General features: G+C 35.9%; 1 protein-coding gene across 5 annotated transcripts in view; it reads right to left on the bottom strand.

Annotated features, from left to right (window-relative positions):
* Positions 1 to 19,063, bottom strand: part of PTPRO (protein tyrosine phosphatase receptor type O) — a 129,618-nt gene that overhangs the window by 70,638 nt on the left and 39,917 nt on the right. For all 5 annotated transcript variants that reach the window (XR_013179572.1, XM_077170185.1, XM_077170184.1 and 2 more), the window contains 7 exons: positions 17,211 to 17,363; positions 15,448 to 15,888; positions 13,461 to 13,622; positions 9,625 to 9,821; positions 5,851 to 5,971; positions 5,314 to 5,507; positions 4,547 to 4,658 (listed from right to left, as the gene is read on the bottom strand). Coding sequence is in view for 4 of the 5 variants with exons in the window: in XM_077170185.1 (XP_077026300.1) it covers positions 4,547 to 4,658; positions 5,314 to 5,507; positions 5,851 to 5,971; positions 9,625 to 9,821; positions 13,461 to 13,622; positions 15,448 to 15,888; positions 17,211 to 17,363 (1,380 nt within the window). In the remaining variant the exon portion in view is untranslated. The remainder of the gene's footprint in view (positions 1 to 4,546; positions 4,659 to 5,313; positions 5,508 to 5,850; positions 5,972 to 9,624; positions 9,822 to 13,460; positions 13,623 to 15,447; positions 15,889 to 17,210; positions 17,364 to 19,063) is intronic.

The raw sequence follows: 19,063 nt of genomic DNA, 5'->3' as shown, positions 1-19,063 counted from the left end.
TGAAATGGTTAACTTCCTAAAAAGGCATGAACAACCAACTTTGACTCAAGATGAAATAGATGACCTCAACAAACCAATCACAAGTAAAGAAATTGAATCATTCACTAAAAAGCTTCCCAAAAAGAAAAGTCCAGGACCAGACGGCTTCACATGTGAATTCTATCAAACATTTCAGAAAGAATTAGTACCAATCCTGCTCAAACTCTCCAAAAAAACTGAAGTGGAGTGAAAGCTACCTAATTCATTCTATGAAGCCAACATCACCCTTATACCAAAAACCAGGCAAAGATATTACAAAAAAAGAATACTACAGACCAATCTCTCTAATGAATATAGATGCAAAAATCCTCAACAAAATTCTAGCAAATTGAATCCAGCAACACATTAAAAGAATTATACATCATGACCAAGTAGGATTCATCCCAGGTATGCAAGGATGATTCAACATAAGAAAATCAATTAATGTAATACACCATATCAACAAATCAAAGCAGAAAAATCACATGATCATCTCAATTGATGCAGAGAAGGCATTTGACAAAATTCAACATCCTTTCCTGTTGAAAACACTTCAAAGGATAGGAATACAAGGGAATTTCCTTAAAATGATAAAAGAAATATATGAAAAACCCACAGCTAATATCATCCTCAATGGGGAAAAACTGAAAACTTTCCCCCTAAGATCAGGAACAAGACAAAGATGTCCACTATCACCACTGTTATTCAACATTGTGTTGGAAGTTCTAGCCAGAGCAATTAGACAAGAAAAAGAAATATAAGGCATCAAAATTAGAAAGGAAGAAGTAAAACTATCACTGTTTGCAGATGATATGATACTATATGTCAAAAACCCTGAAAATCCACAGCAAAACTACTACAGCTAATACACGAATACAGCAAAGTGGCAGGTTACAAGATCAACATTCAAAAATCTGTAGTGTTTCTATACACTAATAATGAACAATCTGAGGGGAAATCAAGAAACGAATTTCATTTACAATTGCAACTAAAAGAATAAAATACTAGGAATAAATTTAACTAAAGAGGCAAAAGACCTATACAAAGAAAACTACAACTGTTAAAAGAAATCACAGAAGACTTAAATAGATGGAAGGGCATACCGTGTTCATGGACTGGAAGACTAAATATAGTTAAGATGTCAATTCTACCTAAATTGATTTACAGATTCAATGTAATACCAATCAAAATCCCAACGACCTACTTTTCAAAAATAGAAAAACCAATAAGCAAATTTATCTGGAAGCGCAGGGTGCCCCAAATTGCTAAAAGTATCTTGAGGAAAAAAAAAACGAAGCTAGAGGTCTCACACTGCCTGACTTTAAGGCATATTATGAAGCCACAATGGTCAAAACAGCATGGTACTGGCATAAAGATAGATATACTGACCAATGGAATATAATAGAGTGCTCAGATATAGACCCTCTCATCTATGGACATTTGATCTTTGATAAGGCAGTCAAACCAACTCACCTGGGACAGAACAGTCTCTTCAATAAATGGTTCCTAGTGAACTGGATATCCATATGCAAAAGAATGAAAGAGGACCCATATCTCACACTCTATACAAAAGTTAACTCAAAATGGATCAAAGATCTAAACATTAGGTCTAAGACCATAAAACAGTTAGAGGAAAATGTAGGGAGATATATTATAAATCTTATAATTGGAGGCAGTTTTATGGACCTTACACGTAAAGCAAGAGCACTGAAGAAAAAAAGAAATAAATGGGAGCTCCTCAAAATTAAACACTTTTGTGCATCAAAGAACTTCATCAAGAAAGTAAAAAGACAGCCTACACAATGGGAGACAATATTTGGAAACGACATATCAGATAAAGGTCTAGTATCCAGAATTTATAAAGAGATTGTTCAACTCAACAACAAAAAGACAGCCAATCCAATTACAAAATGGAAAAAAGACTTGAACAGACACTCTCAGAAGAGGAAATGCAAATGGCCAAAAGGCACATAAAGAGATGTTCAACATCCCTGGTCATTAGAGAAATGTAAATCAAAACCACAATGAGATATTATCTCACACCCACCAGAATGGCCATTATCAACAAAACAGAAAATGACAAGTGCTGGAGAGGATGTGGAGAAAGAGGAACACTTGTTCACTGTTCGTGGGAATTGTCAAATGGTGCAACCACTGTGGAAGGCAGTTTGGCGGTTCCGTTCCTCAAAAAGCTGAATATAGAATTGCCATATGACCCAGCGATACCACCTCTAGGTATCTACTCAGAGGACTTAAGGGCAAAGACACAAACGGACACTTGCACACCAATATTTATAGCAGCGTTATTTACAATTGCAAAGAGATGGAAACAGCCAAAATGTCCATCAACAGACGAGTGACTAAACAAACTGTGGTATATACATACGATGGAATATTATGCAGCTTTAAGACAGAATAAACTTATGAAGTATGTAACAACATGGATGGACCTTGAGAACATTATGCTGAGTGAGACTAGCCAAAAACTAAAGGACAAATACTGTATGGTCTCACTGATATGAACTCACATTAGTGAATAAACTTGGAATATGTCATTGGTAACAGAGATCATCAAGAGATAGAAATAAGGTAAGATATTGGGTAATTGGAGCTGAAGGGATACAGACTGTGCAACAGGACTGGATACAAAAACTCAGAAATGTACAGCACAATACTACCTAACTGTAATATAATTATGCTAAAACACTGAATGAAGCTGCATGTGAGAATGATAGAGGGAGGAGGGCTGGAGGCATAAATGAAATCAGAAAGAAAGATAGATGTTAAAGATCGAGATGGTATAATCTAGGAATGCCTAGAGTGTATCACAATAGTGAAATATACAATGTACAAATTTTAAAAATGTTTTTGGATGAGGAAGAATAAAGGAATGTCATTATTGCAGGGTGCTGAAAATAGATGGTAATTAATATTTTAAAATGTCACCTTATGTGTGAGACTAAAGCAAAAAATGTTTATTTGTTACAAAATTTAGATTTTGACTGGAGCATTTCCTAATATAACTTACATAGATTGTTTGATTGAATGTCATAAGTACTTCGAATCTCAGGTAGGACATGAGATTTTGTTGGTTTGTCCAGAGTGATGCCCCGATGAATCCCAGAGTGATTTGATCAGTGAGTGGAAAAGTATTTGCAAACCCCCTTTGGGGAATGGTGAGAGCGGGGAGAAATTCAACTTCCCCAAGTTGAATTCTTGATATTCTCACAAGCACTGTGGACAACCAAAGCTATAGGCTGAGCCCCCAGTCTTGGGGGTTGTTCATATGAAACTTAACCCCACAAAGGATAGGTCAAGTCTACTTAAAATTTAGGCCTAAGAGTCACCCCCAAGAGAGCCTCTTTTGTTGCTCAGATGTGGCCTCTCCCTCTAGCCAACATGACAAGCAGTCTCACCACCCTCCCCCTCTCTGCGTGGAACATGACTTCCAGGGGTGTGGACCTTCCTGGCAACGTGGGACAGAGATCCTGAAATGAGCTGAGACTCAGCATCAACGGACTGAGAAAAACCCTAGAATTAACATCAAGGGATTGAGAGAACCTTCTCGACCAAAAGGGGGAAGAGTGAAATGAGACTACGTGTAAATGGCTGACAGATTCCAAACAGAGTTGAGAGGTTATCCTGGAGGTTATTCTTACACATTAAGTACATATCACCTTGTTCAAAATGTAGTGGAGAGGCTGGAGGGAACTGCCTGAAAATGTAGTGCTGTGTTCCAGTAGCCATGTTTCTTGATGATGATTGAACAATGATATAGCTTTCACAATGTGATTTTGTGAATGTGAAAACCTTGTGTCTGATGCTCCTTTTATCTAACATATCAACAAAAGAGTAGAACATATGGAATAAAAATAAACAATAGGGGGAAGAAATGTTAAAATAAATTTGGTTTGAAATGCTAGTGGTAAATGAAAGCAAGGGGTAAGGGGTATAGTATGTATAACTTTTTTTTCTCTATTATTGTTTTATTTCTTTTTCTGTTGTCTTTTTATTTCTTTTTCTAAATCGATGCAAATGTTCTAAAAATGATGAATATGCAACTATGTGATGGTATTAAGAATTACTTACTGATTATATATGTAGAATGGAATGATATTGTTTTGTTTGTTGTTAATTTTTTTAATTAATCAAAAAAAATAAGGAAATGGAACCCACTGTAACAAATACAATCATCAAATGGGTAAAATCAATTGGGTGTGCAGTGTGAAGCTGAATGTTCTGCCTGCTACATCTCTAACTAATCAATTTGAAACATGGAACACGTAAGTCAAGGGCAGTGACTCAGAATAAAAATAAGTCAAGGGCAATAATTCAGAGTAAAATTTTTATTTTAATTTTTAAAGCCTATCATCTAAACAATTTAATGTATTATGAGAATCAAGCATGTTATCTCCCATGAAATTGATCCTTAAACTATATTGGTGAATGGTTGACACTTTCTGCAACCTCAGCACCACCTCAAAACAATGTTCTCTCCTTAGGAAACCACTTCCCACACCTCACTCACCTGTTATGAAGCTGATGGTGGAACTGTCACAACAGCTCATTTCTGGGTCTCCCCATGTCACCATGGTAACCCGGAAGTTGTAGTACCATGCTGGCAACAGATTAGCTATTCTCTGAATCGGGGAAATAAAAAAGCAAGGACACAAAAGGTAAGGAGAGAAAATAATATTTTTGAACTTGCGTTACTTATATTAGGTCATGAAAAATTAATAAATGATTTTTACTTTTTTTTCTGTGCCTTTCTGTGTTTCTCAAATTTTCTATAATAAAAAAAACTTCTTTCTAGAATGAGGTGAGGCATAAATAGAATGAAATAAAAAATATAATTTTTCAGGTAATTCAAAAGCATATGGTTAAAGACTTCCAATATGAGTTTCATTTTGCAATTTCCTACTCTTTAAAAGCCATCTCTAATGGCCTGGCAGTATTGTTATTAGAGCGATGTGTAGATGCCCAGATTAGTTATCTTTAGGAAGTCTTGACCATGCCCAAGGGAAATCTCTTATCTTTTCTCAGGAGCCCAGAAAAACAACTACTTGATAGCTCTTCTCTGCTTTAAGCAAATTTGTTAGGCAAATAAAAAATGTGGTGAAAACTAGCCTCACATATTGTTTCTTTAAAAAAGAAAAAAAAAACAGCCCCGAAACCTTAACAGTAACAAGCTACAAAGAGATCTAATTTAGAGAAGACTTTTTCCAAGACGTGCTAGCTAAGGAAAGGTGCTTCTGTTTGCACAGGGAAGTGTGGCGCTGGTTAAGGAGAGATTACCAGTGAGGAAGTCAAGGAGACAGTGGCTGCTATTTCATAGTAGGTTGTCCACTCTGACGTCATTGTTGTGGGGTTGAAATAAAACATCTCAACCACGTACTTTCTGAAAACTCCTAAGTAAGGTCTGGTCCAGCTCAGAACCACTGCTGTTGGCCCCAAGGGATAGAGCATTAAATCCTTTATTCCGGTGGGAACTAAGAAGGGGGAGGGAGGCACGAAAAGAGAAAGCGGAGAAGAATGTTTACTATCCGAGCAATGGCCTCAAACTTTTACTTACTAACCAGGTTTTTGCTGATCTGATACAATCACTGAAAACTAAATTAAATATAGTTGCCTCTGATTTTATGTTCCCGAGTAATAAATGCTAAGGATGTCTTCCATCTCTACAATTCTAGTCAGTTATTATTCGAAAGGTAGAATATTGAGAGAACTGGTATGGGCCTCCCAAAAATAACGATAATGATTTGAGCTTGCATGCCGCACCCCTCCACTCTGATAAAGATAAGCTATTATTCTTGTTTTAGGCTGAAAACTCACCAATAGCAAATGTCACAGGATCTGAAGGTGGCCCAATCAAAGGTCCTTTTCTCAGATACATCACAACCTGGTACTGGGCACCAGGAACCAGATTTTCAATAACAGGTTTGCTTGAGTTCACCTTTAAACCAAACACCCAACAAGATTTATTTACAGCTGGGCTCTCAGAATGTGACACAAAAGCTAAAGTAGTATTCAGAGAATCTTCATGGAACCACAGATGCATTTGAAATTCAGAGGCCTATACTCAGGCTGGGGAAGGTCAGATTTCAAAATTAGGAAGATTTATGTGAACACATTCATGCCGGAACACCTCAAGTCTCTCATCCTTTAGAGGCATACAATATCCAATTAGAGAAATGGAAATGACATCAGAGGTTATCTAGTCCACATCTCTCATTTAATAGATCAGGAAAATGAAGCCAGAGAACGGCCAAGGTCACGTATTTTGACTCTGCACTAGGACTGGAAGCCTGGTGTGTGACTTCCAATTCATATGCAGGGAAGTCCTGGACTAGGCCTTGAGAGAGAATTGCAAGCATTTTGCAAGGCTGTAGCAATCCCATAAAATAAGGCTGCAGAGAACATTTCTCAATGAGATGAGTTCTTTTTCAAAAATAAAAACAAAACAAAAACTTTGTTACTGTAACAAATACCATATAGAGAAAAATAGTGTAGCATATAGAAAATAAAATGTGTTTCTTGAAGTTGATATGGATGCACACAAGGATTGAAGATTTAACTACCAGATTAAGAGGTGCCCTACTTTGTTCAGTAGTGCATCCAACATTTAAGACAGCCATGCTTGGTGGTTAAGAACACAGATTCTCTATTCGGACTGCCTGAGTCAACTCATTTACTTCATTTATTTATAAACAATAGCAGAATCTGATTCTACACAGGTATAAATTTTATTATTTGAATTGGTGTAGCTTGTCCTATATGTGAATGCAAGGGGGAGGCATACCAAAATTTCTTTTCTATTGGTCAGACCCAAATAAGATTGAATTGAATTAAATTCAATCTTCCATCTTTCCTTTTCGATTGATACTCTTTCATAATAATGTTTCTTGCCCAGGTTTTAGATTTTTAATTCTCCTGGAAGACGTATAAACAAAGTTAGTCAGCTATATGTTCTCTTGGACAGAGAATTTCCTAAAGAGAAGAACTACAAATAAACATATGCATTTTATTTCTTTAAAGTACATTTTAAAAAGATAAAATGAATACATTTTCATTGTGAAAATCATTTGCACAACAGAAAAGTAAATGAAGTAAATTGAAAGACTTTCTCTCTCTGTCCTCCTCCCACAAATTCCACTAATTTGACGGGCATCCTTCCAGACCTTCCTCCACGTGCATTTATATAAATAATACAATTTCAAATCATATAGATATAATATTATTAACATTGCTCCAAACTTTTTTTTTGAACTTAACAACACATTGTAGACATCCCACCATACCTGTGAGTGCCGACCTAGCTCATTAAATCCTCATTCTACCCATCAAGAATATTTAGAATAACACAGGACAGAAAAAGTGTAGATTGTTTCAAGGTGATGGCAGAATTGCTTTAAGTTGATAATATTATAGGCAGTAATTAATTCCAATTAATCAAGTGACTATCAGGAATCAGAGTCACTTAAATGTGCCATCACAATAAATTCATTTAGGGACATTGTACTTTTTAAAAATAAGCAATAATATGACATATACCATGCAATAACAACAAAATGACACGAGGGCAATGGTACTGAAGATGACTTGCCTTGGTAACAAATCATAAACACCGTTTTCCCCCTAATTTCTTATTTCACGAGTCACCAGCATGTATCTACACTTTATCCCTCCAGGCCTTTTTATTTGTCCCGGGCTTCCCTAAGGGGTGCATTTGGTGGTGGGAAGGAAACATGTTCCCCCATGCTAGGTACTAAACAAAACGTACTTTATGTTCTAGAGAATTATTCTATACATTGCTACCCAATTTCCCCCCCAATTTTTGCATTACAGTCTTTCTTCTCTCCATGCCTGTCTGGCTTAGTCTCCATTCCAAAGAATTCTCTCTAGCTCAAGGTATCTCCAACTAGGCACCAGTTCTATCAGCTAAAGAAACAGGAGGAACTAGAGATCATAAGGTGGAAGAACTATATGCTCGATTATTAAATAACAGAGGTGAGCCAGATGATATAAAGATCCCCTTGAGTCTGAAATGGTCTTTTCATTTTTATGTTTATGTCATTCTCTGTCTGTTAGCTCTCTTCTGTACATTCAGTGCAGATTTGTGAATTTTTCTACAAAGGACCATAGGACCTCTCCATTTCCCTCCCTTGATCCAAGAGCATTCTGTGAGCTCCATACAACAGTGAAAGCTAGATTTTTGCTCACATTACTATTACTATGCTCCAGGCACTACATTAAAGCATCAAGTCTTTTATCTTTATTACAACCTATGAAGTAAGCATTCTTCTTTCTGTAATATTGATTAAGACGCTGAGATTTATAGAGATGAAGAAAGCTGCCCATAGCTGGGAACTGTTAAAATCGGGTCTGAAACCCAAGTCTGTTTAACTCTAGACTCTATCAGGACAGGCGGTGAGGGCCGCCTCCCCTAGAGTAGCACATGCCACCCAACAGCAGCAGCTCTGGCCTGGAAGTCAGACCACCTGGGCCCTGGTCTCCCCTCTGAGACTATGCGACTTCATAGGCCCCTTAAATATTCTGCTTCTTGGTGCTGACATTTCTTTACTTGTAAAGCTAAAAGACTGATGTGCCTTTCTTTGTGACTTTGTCACACAGTTATCATACATTCTTGCAAGTTGTCGCAAACATATTTATGGATAAAGGTTGATCACATATAAAAAGAAATATACATACACATGATGCTTCTTAATTCTGATATTTCTGATTGTGTGCAAGTCTGTGGAAAGAAAGCCAAGGACACGTGTACTTTGAAGAATTGACCAAATCCTTTATATAAGGCTCCTTGAGCAGTGACATTATGTTCAACATGTGTTTATTAATGGATAAAGTGGTCATTAGCAGGAATATAACAGAAATCCCCATTTCCCCTAATCGTTCATATATGAACTCATACACAAAGCAACACACAGATACATAAAATATATCCATGATGATGGCAAATTCAAAGGAATGCATTCAATGTACCTACACGGAGGGCCAGACTCTAAGCACCATGAAATCCATGTTCACATTTAATTTGTCCTCATCTCTAGCATCGCACAAAGGCCCCAGTGAGCACACAGTTGCACAGTAACTAATGCACTTTCAGGGAAGAGTGGGGACACTGGCAGTGAAGCTCATTCCTCCTCCTTTCTGTGAGTGCCAGTGCCTCTTTGTCATTTACTTTTAGCCTAGACCTTATTCGAAACTGTGCAGATATTTGGATGTTCACCTATCCATTATTCCCACTATATTATGAGCTCTATAAGAGGAGAACATTAAATGATCTCCAACACCTGTGTCAGCACCTGGCACATCGTAGGTGCTTACAAAATGCTCCTGACTAAAGGAACGAGAGTAAAAGGACCACGTCCCTCAATGTGGAGTCTCCTCCAAAGGAAAAGGAAGGTGACAGTGCAGTAGAAAGGGCTGTGCTTACTCATTTCCTGGCCACTCTCCTGGTGCTTGGTACCACCACTTACACCCTGCCCGGTGAAACCCAGCACAGCTTCTTGCCGTGGTCTGCGTGTGTGGCCTCTGCGTGGCTGTGCTTTAGTGGGGTAGGATGCTGCAGCATTCCCTTCCCTTTACCTGAGTGCAGTACTGCTTCTCAAGCCTCTGGCTCTCCTTTTGTTTCTGGCAGGTCAGCGACACCACGGATACAATCGTGCTGTTGTAGTTCTCTTGGGAAGATGTCCAGGACATCAAAGCAGTGGTTGAGCTTAAGACATGAACACTTACATGCTGGGGCTTCTCGGTCAGTTCTTCAATCCACTCTCCTGAAGGACCTAGAATTTCCAAACCAGAACACAAGTGAGGCTTCAAGCTGAGCTGGTTGAGACAAAAAGTTTCTGGTTTAAAAAATCCTATTGTTTTCCTTTTTGCTCTCAAAAAGATATTCAAAGTAAGATTGGCAGCCAGCCTGGCAGCTCTTCAGATCCTCTGCATACTTAGTCTTCAATGCCATGACCTTGCCTTGGCTTAAGCAGCAGCAAAAAACAGTTGTACTGAGACAGCAACTCCATTTCAACTGCGATGTGTATCTGAAATAAGGAAATTCTCGACTAGAGAAAATCCGCTTCTCTTTTAACAAAGAGGGGGTACGGCAATGTGACATTGCATCAGTGTTTATAATTCCTTTGCTGTTAGGATATTTCATCTCTAGAAATAATTAATCTGAGATTCAAATTAGGCTCTACTACAATTGTGTGCAAATTTATTAAATTTGGCAACACAGTATCAAAGAGGCAGGCCATGACCATATTAGAGAAAAATGGGCAACGGACTGGCTCAATTACAGGAGTTGGCTAAAACCTGGATGATAATTGGAGGGACAAGGTGGGTCCCTCTTTACAAATGGCTTCAAAGAAGTGCTTTGTTCTCTTAGGTTTCTAAGATGGTTATTAGCATAGTGCCTGACACATAGAAAGGACTAAAGAAATGTTAAGGTGATTATTATCTACTGAAATTCCCTGTTGAAATGCAAATGTGCATCCTCCTTTCATTTGCTTAGTTCTGTAAGAGAAATTGAGGATTTTTAGGTTGGAACCCAGGAAAGGAAAAGGAGCAAGTGGCTCTGGGAGGCTGAGGAGGGCAGGCTTGGGATAAATGGTACAAGAGAATTAATAGTAACAATAAAAAAATAATAATGATAGCAGAGATATAGTGCCTACTGTATATTAGGCATTGTTTTAAGTTTATATGTGGTTACATAATTTAACCCTTTAACTTTCATAACAAGCCTATGAGATAGATATTATTATTAACCTCACTTTCAAAAGAGAGAATTGAGGCAGAGTTAGGTTAAGTAGAACTGGGATTCAAACCAGGAATTCTGGTTCTAAAATCCATGCTCTTAAGCCCTGTCTGAGACTCCCTGGAAAAGTGAAAAACATTGGTTTGGAGATAAGAGAGTTGATCCAAAACTCAGTTTATTCATTATTGGTGATGTCAACTTGGGCAAATGATTTCACATTCCTGAATCTCAGTCATTTCATCTGTCAAATCGATAAACCATAGAATGTTAGAACTGAAGAGGATTTTAGTCCTCCAAAGCCTTACTTTACTGATGAGGAAACCGAGGCCCAGAGACATGAATGACCTGCCTGATGTCACAGAGCTGGTGAACACAGGGACCCAACCCAGACTTTCTGTCTCTTGGGTCAGTGCTTTTTTAGCCATCATGATGCATCTGATTAATCTACTTTACAAGGCTGTCCTTGGGAGCAGATGAGATAACGTGTTAGAGAACCACATAAGCGTGAAGTAATAGCACTGTTAGGAAGACTACTAGTGTAGTAGAGGCACAGAGAGAAGTAGGGTGAAGCAAACAAATTCACTTTTTTAATGTTTTTACATTTGGACTACCTGATAACTCAAGGCAACGGATCATTGCAGGCTACATGGAAATGGACAACTTGATTATCAGCTATTCCTAGCTTCTAATCCTGGTACCAAAACTTGTGAAAGTTACAAACTTCCTACAATTTAATTTTCCCACCTAAAAAATAGGAATAAAAAATATATTCCCTTCATCAAGCTGTTGGGGAACTAATGTAAATTTCTATGTTAATTCTCATCTCTGAAAAAAGTTTTCAAAGCTACATGCATATCATAACGCAACCATAAAAATATCAATCTTATTCTAATATATCTTAATATGAAAGTTCAACCCCAGAATGTCTGAAACAGCTTGGTTAGGAAAATGGGCTGCAATTAAGATGTAGCTAGTGTGTGAGATCACTATGTTGAGGAAAATTAAACCACTCTCATTTGTTGCTCATGTACCTTGTTAAGTATAAGAATTAACACCTGCAGTATTCTTTCTTTAAAAGCAAAGAATTATACACAGTACACATAAATAACTAATTACTGCAGAGCAGAATATCTTAAGCATTAAAATTGTCATTCTTTTATTGGAAGAGAATAAACAAAATTTATGGGGCCTATATTTTTCTGGAAGAATGTTAAGATGCATCTGTTTGAAATAATCATATTTTGGGGTAATTCTGGCATATTCTGAATAGCACTAGTCACTTTGGATGCTCTAAAAATAGAGCAGATTGCTTGATGCATAAATTTGGCTGTGAAGTGCATAAAAGAGTGAATAATTAAGCAAATAAATATGATCCCCATCTAGGATTTTATAATTTGGTATGAGAAGCAAGATATACAAAAACAATTCTAGGAAAATTCCATGTGCTAATAGGTTCTTTATTTTGCACTGGGCAACATGAAGCACAATAGGAAACCAGAGAGGGGAAAAGCCAGCCTGCCCAAAATAGTTGAGGGAGGTTTTCATGGGAGCTGTAACACTTGAGATGGGTTTCTGCTGGTAGACAGGAAATTCTTTCGGTCACTGAAACATTTTTAGCCCCATTGGAAGAGCTGAATTCTAAGCTTTGTTTTTATTCTCAAGTGATCTCATGCAAAAGAGACCATACTTTGCAAGCAAAGCAGTGACAAAAATCCTGAGCGCATGTCTAAGGGACCACTCAATCATTTCACCAGCAGTCATCTTTCCGGTGTCTTAAAGTAATAATGTTATATGAGATATTTTCAACATTTTTAAGCTGCTGAATAAACTGATTTCTTGCCTGCCATCTCCACTACTTTTCTCCCCTTTTGAGGATTGTTGCTAAAAGGTGAAATTTTGGTATGGTGGTTATCTTTTTCCAGGAGTAATTTGTAACCATTGCCTTCTGGTTTTTCTTTCTGATGATCAGAAACACATTTAACTCCCAATAAGCTAGGTAACTGATGTTTGGCTTCTAAAGTTCCAGTAAATAGAGTAATTTAACTACACAAAATATTACAGGGAACTGGACTATTTGTGCAGCCTTTAGAAGCTATTCTTCTGCTATGACCTCTTATGCAATCAGTAAAAGCTACCCTAGTCCTTGACATTTGGAGACACAGAGAGCTTTTAGGACTTGACCCAGAGAGATTAAAGGGCTCTCTAGCTTTGTCTTTTTCTACCACATTTATGGGGACTGCTAGGGTTTAACTACACCTAGGTCTGCCTTTCCTTTGAGTGCCATAGTAATTTTAATACTCTAATGAGGTTTTCTTACACAGTCCTACAAGATAAATTTTCATTATGGCCTCAAACAAAAATCATGTTTCCCAAACTGTGTGTCCATGTCCTTATGTCCTTGGAGAGTTTGTTATTGCTAGCATGGCAGGTCAGTTTAATAAATGTTCAATTATAATAACATAAAAAAATCCGCAAGTTAAATCTCTGGGTAGGTTTGTTACTATTAAATATACATATATTTCCCTTATGTCAAAAATCTCATGGATCCCAGATCTTCTGACCTTAAAGAATTCTCAGGATCGCTAATAATTGACACTCAAACATCACTAATCTCACCAGTTTTATTGTTCTAGCTCCCCTGTAAGTACAGAATAGTCTCTTTGGTACTTACTGATATAAAAGCTGAGTGATTTTGCTGACTGACTTTTTCGAGTTTCACAAGATCCTGCAGAACTAAAGGTTGTCACAGATAATTTATATTTCCCAGGATCCTTCAGTTCAGCAACAAATTCATGTGCTTCTTCATCCACTGTCAAATGTTCAGTAAAGTTTTCTAAATCATATATAAAAAAGAAAATACATATGAGCTGACCCTTGAAAGGACTCTGGCCACAGACATGCCAATTAATACAAAATAAATATTTTTTAATTGCCTCCTTCCTTCTGTCAAGTTCAAGAATACCTCTAAACTAAAGGTAATATAAAGGAAGGATGAACAACAGTTTAAATTGTTTTTCTTAAAATTTTAAATAACCAAACTAAAATAGAATGTCCAAATCAAAACTAAAAATGAGTACATACTTTATGTTTCTATATTGTTACCCAATAACTTTTTGTGTACAAAATAGAAGTAAAATGTTAGGAGAAGATAGAATGAGCTGAGTTAATCATTTTGATTTAAGGAATAAAAAATAGCAAGCACTTAATATCTTGTAACTTCTTTGTGGTAGCATCAAATAACCAGAAATGCCTTAAAATGCACTGAATTATTTCTGGTTAGAATTTTTTCTCCTGGATGTATTTCCAGACAATCGTGATATTTTTCCTTTATCTGTGTGTTTCCAGAAACTTCTAAAAGTAAAAGCAATTCTTCATGGCTTCAAGGTCCATCTCCTGCTGTTTATTACTTCATTTGAAGTCATTATCATCATTTGGTGTCTAGAATAGCCTTCAAAAGAACACACTGCAGTCAGAGAAAAGCCTGATTGAACCTTTATGGAATAGGCAGTAAAAAATTTTCTAAGTTACAAAGATCTAATTTTCCATAGAATATATAAAGGAACAAAAAAATAAAAGACAGATGAAAGGAACTTTTGTTATATAAGCAACTCCAGACAAATGTTGAGATTTTTGACTCAAATAATTGGGAATGATAAAGGATTTCAATGTTATATAATATTTGAATATGGTTGATTTCTCAATCATCTAGTATAGAGGAATCCATAGATGTTTGCTTTATTCTATTAACTAAAATAGAGGTGAACAATTTGTCATATAAGCGATGACATAACCCTGATATCCTATTTTTGAAAAGAAGGTTGTCATTTTAACTTCAAATTTTGACAACTTCATGACCTCTGCCACCCAAAGTACTGCACTGTAAAGTATAAAATGAAGTATGTCTTTGTATAAAGACAACAAAGAATAAATAACCATAAAAAACCTACCATACTAACAATTCAAATATGATTCATTTGAATCTCATTCAAATTTGCCAAATGCCAGAGCCCTATTTCCACAAATTAGTGGGCTAAAAATACAAAAAATGAATCACAAATTCTGGATAAATTAAATAAAGATATAATTTAGTAGCTACATTTGAATTACCAATTGCTGTATATTTTCTATTTTATTAATAACTCCTGAGAAAATGTAGTGATGTTGATTCCAGAAAGGAACACCGTAAAGAAAATATGGATAGCTAGATAAGAAGTACCCAGCTTTGATATTCTTGGGGAGGTGGCCATTTGCCCAAAACATTCTTTGTTGCATGCTTCACAAAGTTGCATACAAGAAAACAGAAAATTTCTCCAGCATAGTCTATAATTTGTGATGGTAAGACCTTTAACTCAAGATCTTTCCAAATAGAAGGTTTTCCTCAGTAGCCTGGGGTTTATGAAATATTGGGCATTGAAATGTGCACAGTTGCCACTCGTTGGCAATGTATGGGTTACTCAAATCTCCTGATTTTCATCTAACCTGTCCGTTTTTTTTCTAGTCTTAGCCTGCATTGTATACTCAATTAAATCTTCCTTTTCTTTGCCATTTGTCTTTAGGCATGAACTGACTGCCATCATTCTTTCTTTCCATTTCAATTTCTTTTCCTTTGATTGTACCATATCTCATATCTCATTTCTTCTGATTTCCTATTGCTTTACCTTCTCTTTCGATGTGAATATGGAAACCATCAAAGGCAGTGGGTGGTTTTGGTGGTAACCAGCTCAAAATCATTTGCACAGGGGAAAAAGAGAAAGAGCCTGATGTTGATTTCTCAGTCTCACTGAGTGTATTGTTATTTTCATATTCCATGGGAACTACACTGACAAATTCATCTTCACTTTCAGGAGTTGCAGATGCACTGTTCCAAAAATACGGCTGAGATGTAGTTTCATAGTCACTGCTATTAAAATCAGGCCAACCAGAAGAAATATTGCCAGAGGGTATTTCAGGAGTTTCATCTGTAAAATGGAAGAGTTTGTTTTCCATTGTATCTTGTGACCTCATGAATGATTCATCTGGGAAACTGCCACTCTGTTCTTCCCAATTGTTTCTGTTCAAGTTTACAATACGAACTGAAATATTTCGGGGTGGATAAGGGGCTGTAAGAGAGAGAGAATTTTCATTAACATATATTTTAAACTTATTATAGTAAATCATTAATCTACTAATGAATCAAATATAGATTTGATTTTGTAGATTTGTAGATTTACAAAAGAGAAATAAAAGGACTCCATGTGATATAGTTCCATAGATTTGTATAAATAAGCTGCCTTTAAAGGCATGTATACTTAATTGCAAATATGACTTTCATCCTCACCTCTCTAAAATGAGCATATGCATTATATAACCAGACTTTTCTAGAGATAGAAAATTATGAAGACACAGCATATGGTCCCTGCCTGCAACAGTTTCCACCTATCCTTCAAATATCAGCTCAAATGTCACGTCTTCCATGAACCTCTAGTAAAAATTTATTTCCCCTCCTTTGTGCTCTCATATAACTGTGTACCTCTTTTTTTTAAAATATTTATGTTATACACTGTTTTATTGACATTTGCATGATACCTCTTCAGTTTTTTGAGGACAGTGAGCATTTCTCTCATTACCTAGAAAACCTCCCAGGTAAAAAGTACTCAATTAATGTTTCTTTACTTGAACTAAATAAAGAAAAATACAAATAGAATCTTATATGTCAACATGAGGGAATTATTTGTTTAGCTGGAATGGTTTAGTTTTCTTGGCCCTGATTAATGAAAATCGTGACATCTTAGAACTTCAGTTCAGAAGGGCTTCAGCGGCTATTATAACCTGTCCCCAGTGTTCATATCAGTGGCCTCTTCATCATTTCCATTGCGGACTCAGGCACATTGGAATGACTACACAATCTGGCTTATATTGGAAATGGGTTTTTAGTGGTTATGCATTTGTTTCATCCATCATTTTACTGTCCATCTGGTAATAGTGCTTCATATTTATAAAATTAAAGACTGCAAATTTTAGATATTTCCAAACTTCAACAGTTTCCCTTTAATAATCTGATCATCTGAACTAGAATGTCTCCCTTCTGTTTTTCTGCTATATGTGGATTTTCTAAGGTTGTAAAATGATCAGTATCTACTTGGTTCAGTTAAGTTTACTTAATTATAACTTTTGATAGTATTAAATACTTCTTTTATTTCAAGATTATAATTCTATGATTACATAGATGTATTTTAGAATTTTCTTATTGAATGTTTGCTTAGTTCCTTTTACACTGATAGAAAATTTGTATCAGTTATTAAAAATATATTTCATTTCTTCTTTAGCTTCAGACAGCCTATTTCTCAGGCAGGAATATATATATATATATATATATATATATATATATACAGCATGAAATTAATTACTTTTTCCACTAAATTTGATTCTTCAGAAAACTTACCAGTTCTGTGCTGTTTGGGTTCATGACTGATACCACTGTACTCCACAAGGGTACTTTTATTAAAAGTAGCCTCTGACACCAGCTGAAAGGTGATATTACTATAACATATTCCTGGCAACCAGTGGTTGAATACTGTTTTCCCCTTAAAGAAATCTGTGAAGAGAAAAATCAATCATACTTAAAACATGGTCTTCTAAATGACACACACTTCTAGAAAGTTCTGACATTAATTATAATTAAATATCCCTGAAATCATATTTCCTTCAGCTTCTGGAATGGCCAGTGAAAAAGAATCAGCAAAAGGCAGGAGTGAAAGTCGAGGTCTTCAGAGTCAGTCCAGAAAGGCCAGAATTCATAAAGAGACTGGGCACTATTGGAGTTAAATATTTATTATAAAAACTTTTGGAGTTAACTGTAGAGGATAGCGTGCAGAAATCCTAGAGATTAGAAAATGTTTCCCATTTACTTTAAGGTATTTTAAGATAAAACACCCCAAGGTATTTTACTACTTATGACTAAGGAAAAAGCAATTTTACAAGAAATATTTCACCTAAGGATCACTTGTAAAAGCTGGCCTATTTTAAAAGTAGACTGATTTATCTGCCGATTGACCAAAAGGGCCTGCTCAAAAAAAGCAAATAAAAAATTTGGGTTTAGGAGGAAAACAAAACAAACAATACATAATCAATTTAAAAACCCAATCCTAGCTCAAAAGAACGAGGGAAAGAAACTAAAAATACTAATTATTGAATTAAAAGCTAATAATGAAGCCCTCTAGCCTACTGTATTCTGAAGCAGCTAGAAGGAGAAATCTGAGAGGATGGTTTGGTAGCCCATGACAAACTCTGGGATCTGTCCTGTAACCACTTTTTGAAGAATGCTTTGAAAACTATTGCTTTTTTTATTTCTTTGCTTTGTATATATGTTATACTATACAATAAAAAAAGCTGAAAAAAAGCTAATAATGTTCTAAAAAAACAACTGACTTCAAATAGGGGAGCATATTTTTCCAACTTGTTTTTAAACTCATGATTTTGACGTCAACCAAAATTTCAGTGATTGCTTTTCAATCATTCATGAATTTGTATTTGCACGTGAATTTGCAAATAAAGTCCCATTTATTAAATTGCAGATGATCTATTTTCATTGAAAATAAAGACTACAATAAATTGTGGATCTTATGTTTTTGTTTATTTGATTATTTGATATGAACAAATAATCTTTAAATTTACTGCATATATTTTAAACAGTGACTCAGAAAAAAGAACCCTGGAAGAAGGGAGTGGTAAAAGCAGCAAGTTTCTCTCTCTCTGTTTTACACATACATGCACATGCAAACACACACAGGGAACATATGTATAGCCTACCAGAAAGACATGTTTCTTTTGAATAATTTGAATAATTAATTCTCTGAGCTCTTGTCCCTTTCCTTCCCACCAAGTCAGCCAAAACAGCTAAATCAATTTTTGCACATTAATGCAATCGTTTAGTTGTTCATACAGATAAATACACACAAAAGAACCTAAATGAACTGTATTTTCATTTGAGAATAATCTTAGGCTATCTCCAAGTGAAACTTTGTGAAGCACGCCCCTCTTTTAACATACCCAGAAGGCAATGGTTAGTTAGGTGCTTCAACATTTAAGTTTGAATTTTTATCTTGCACCTGACATTTCCTATACCTGACATAATGCCTTTGGCAAGAATAACATGTTAAGTGATAATAATTTGAGTATTTTTCATGCAGTATGCATGACACATGCTTCTAAACTAATGAACCAGACAGCCTAAAACTCTTTGTAACAAGATTTTCATGAATCAATAATTATTTTTAGTGGTTCATTGATAGGTCA

The sequence above is a fragment of the Tamandua tetradactyla genome, chromosome 7 (genome assembly GCF_023851605.1).
Source record: "Tamandua tetradactyla isolate mTamTet1 chromosome 7, mTamTet1.pri, whole genome shotgun sequence".
NCBI classification, from domain to species: Eukaryota; Metazoa; Chordata; class Mammalia; order Pilosa; family Myrmecophagidae; genus Tamandua; species Tamandua tetradactyla.
This window is presented reverse-complemented; position numbering and strand designations above follow the sequence as displayed.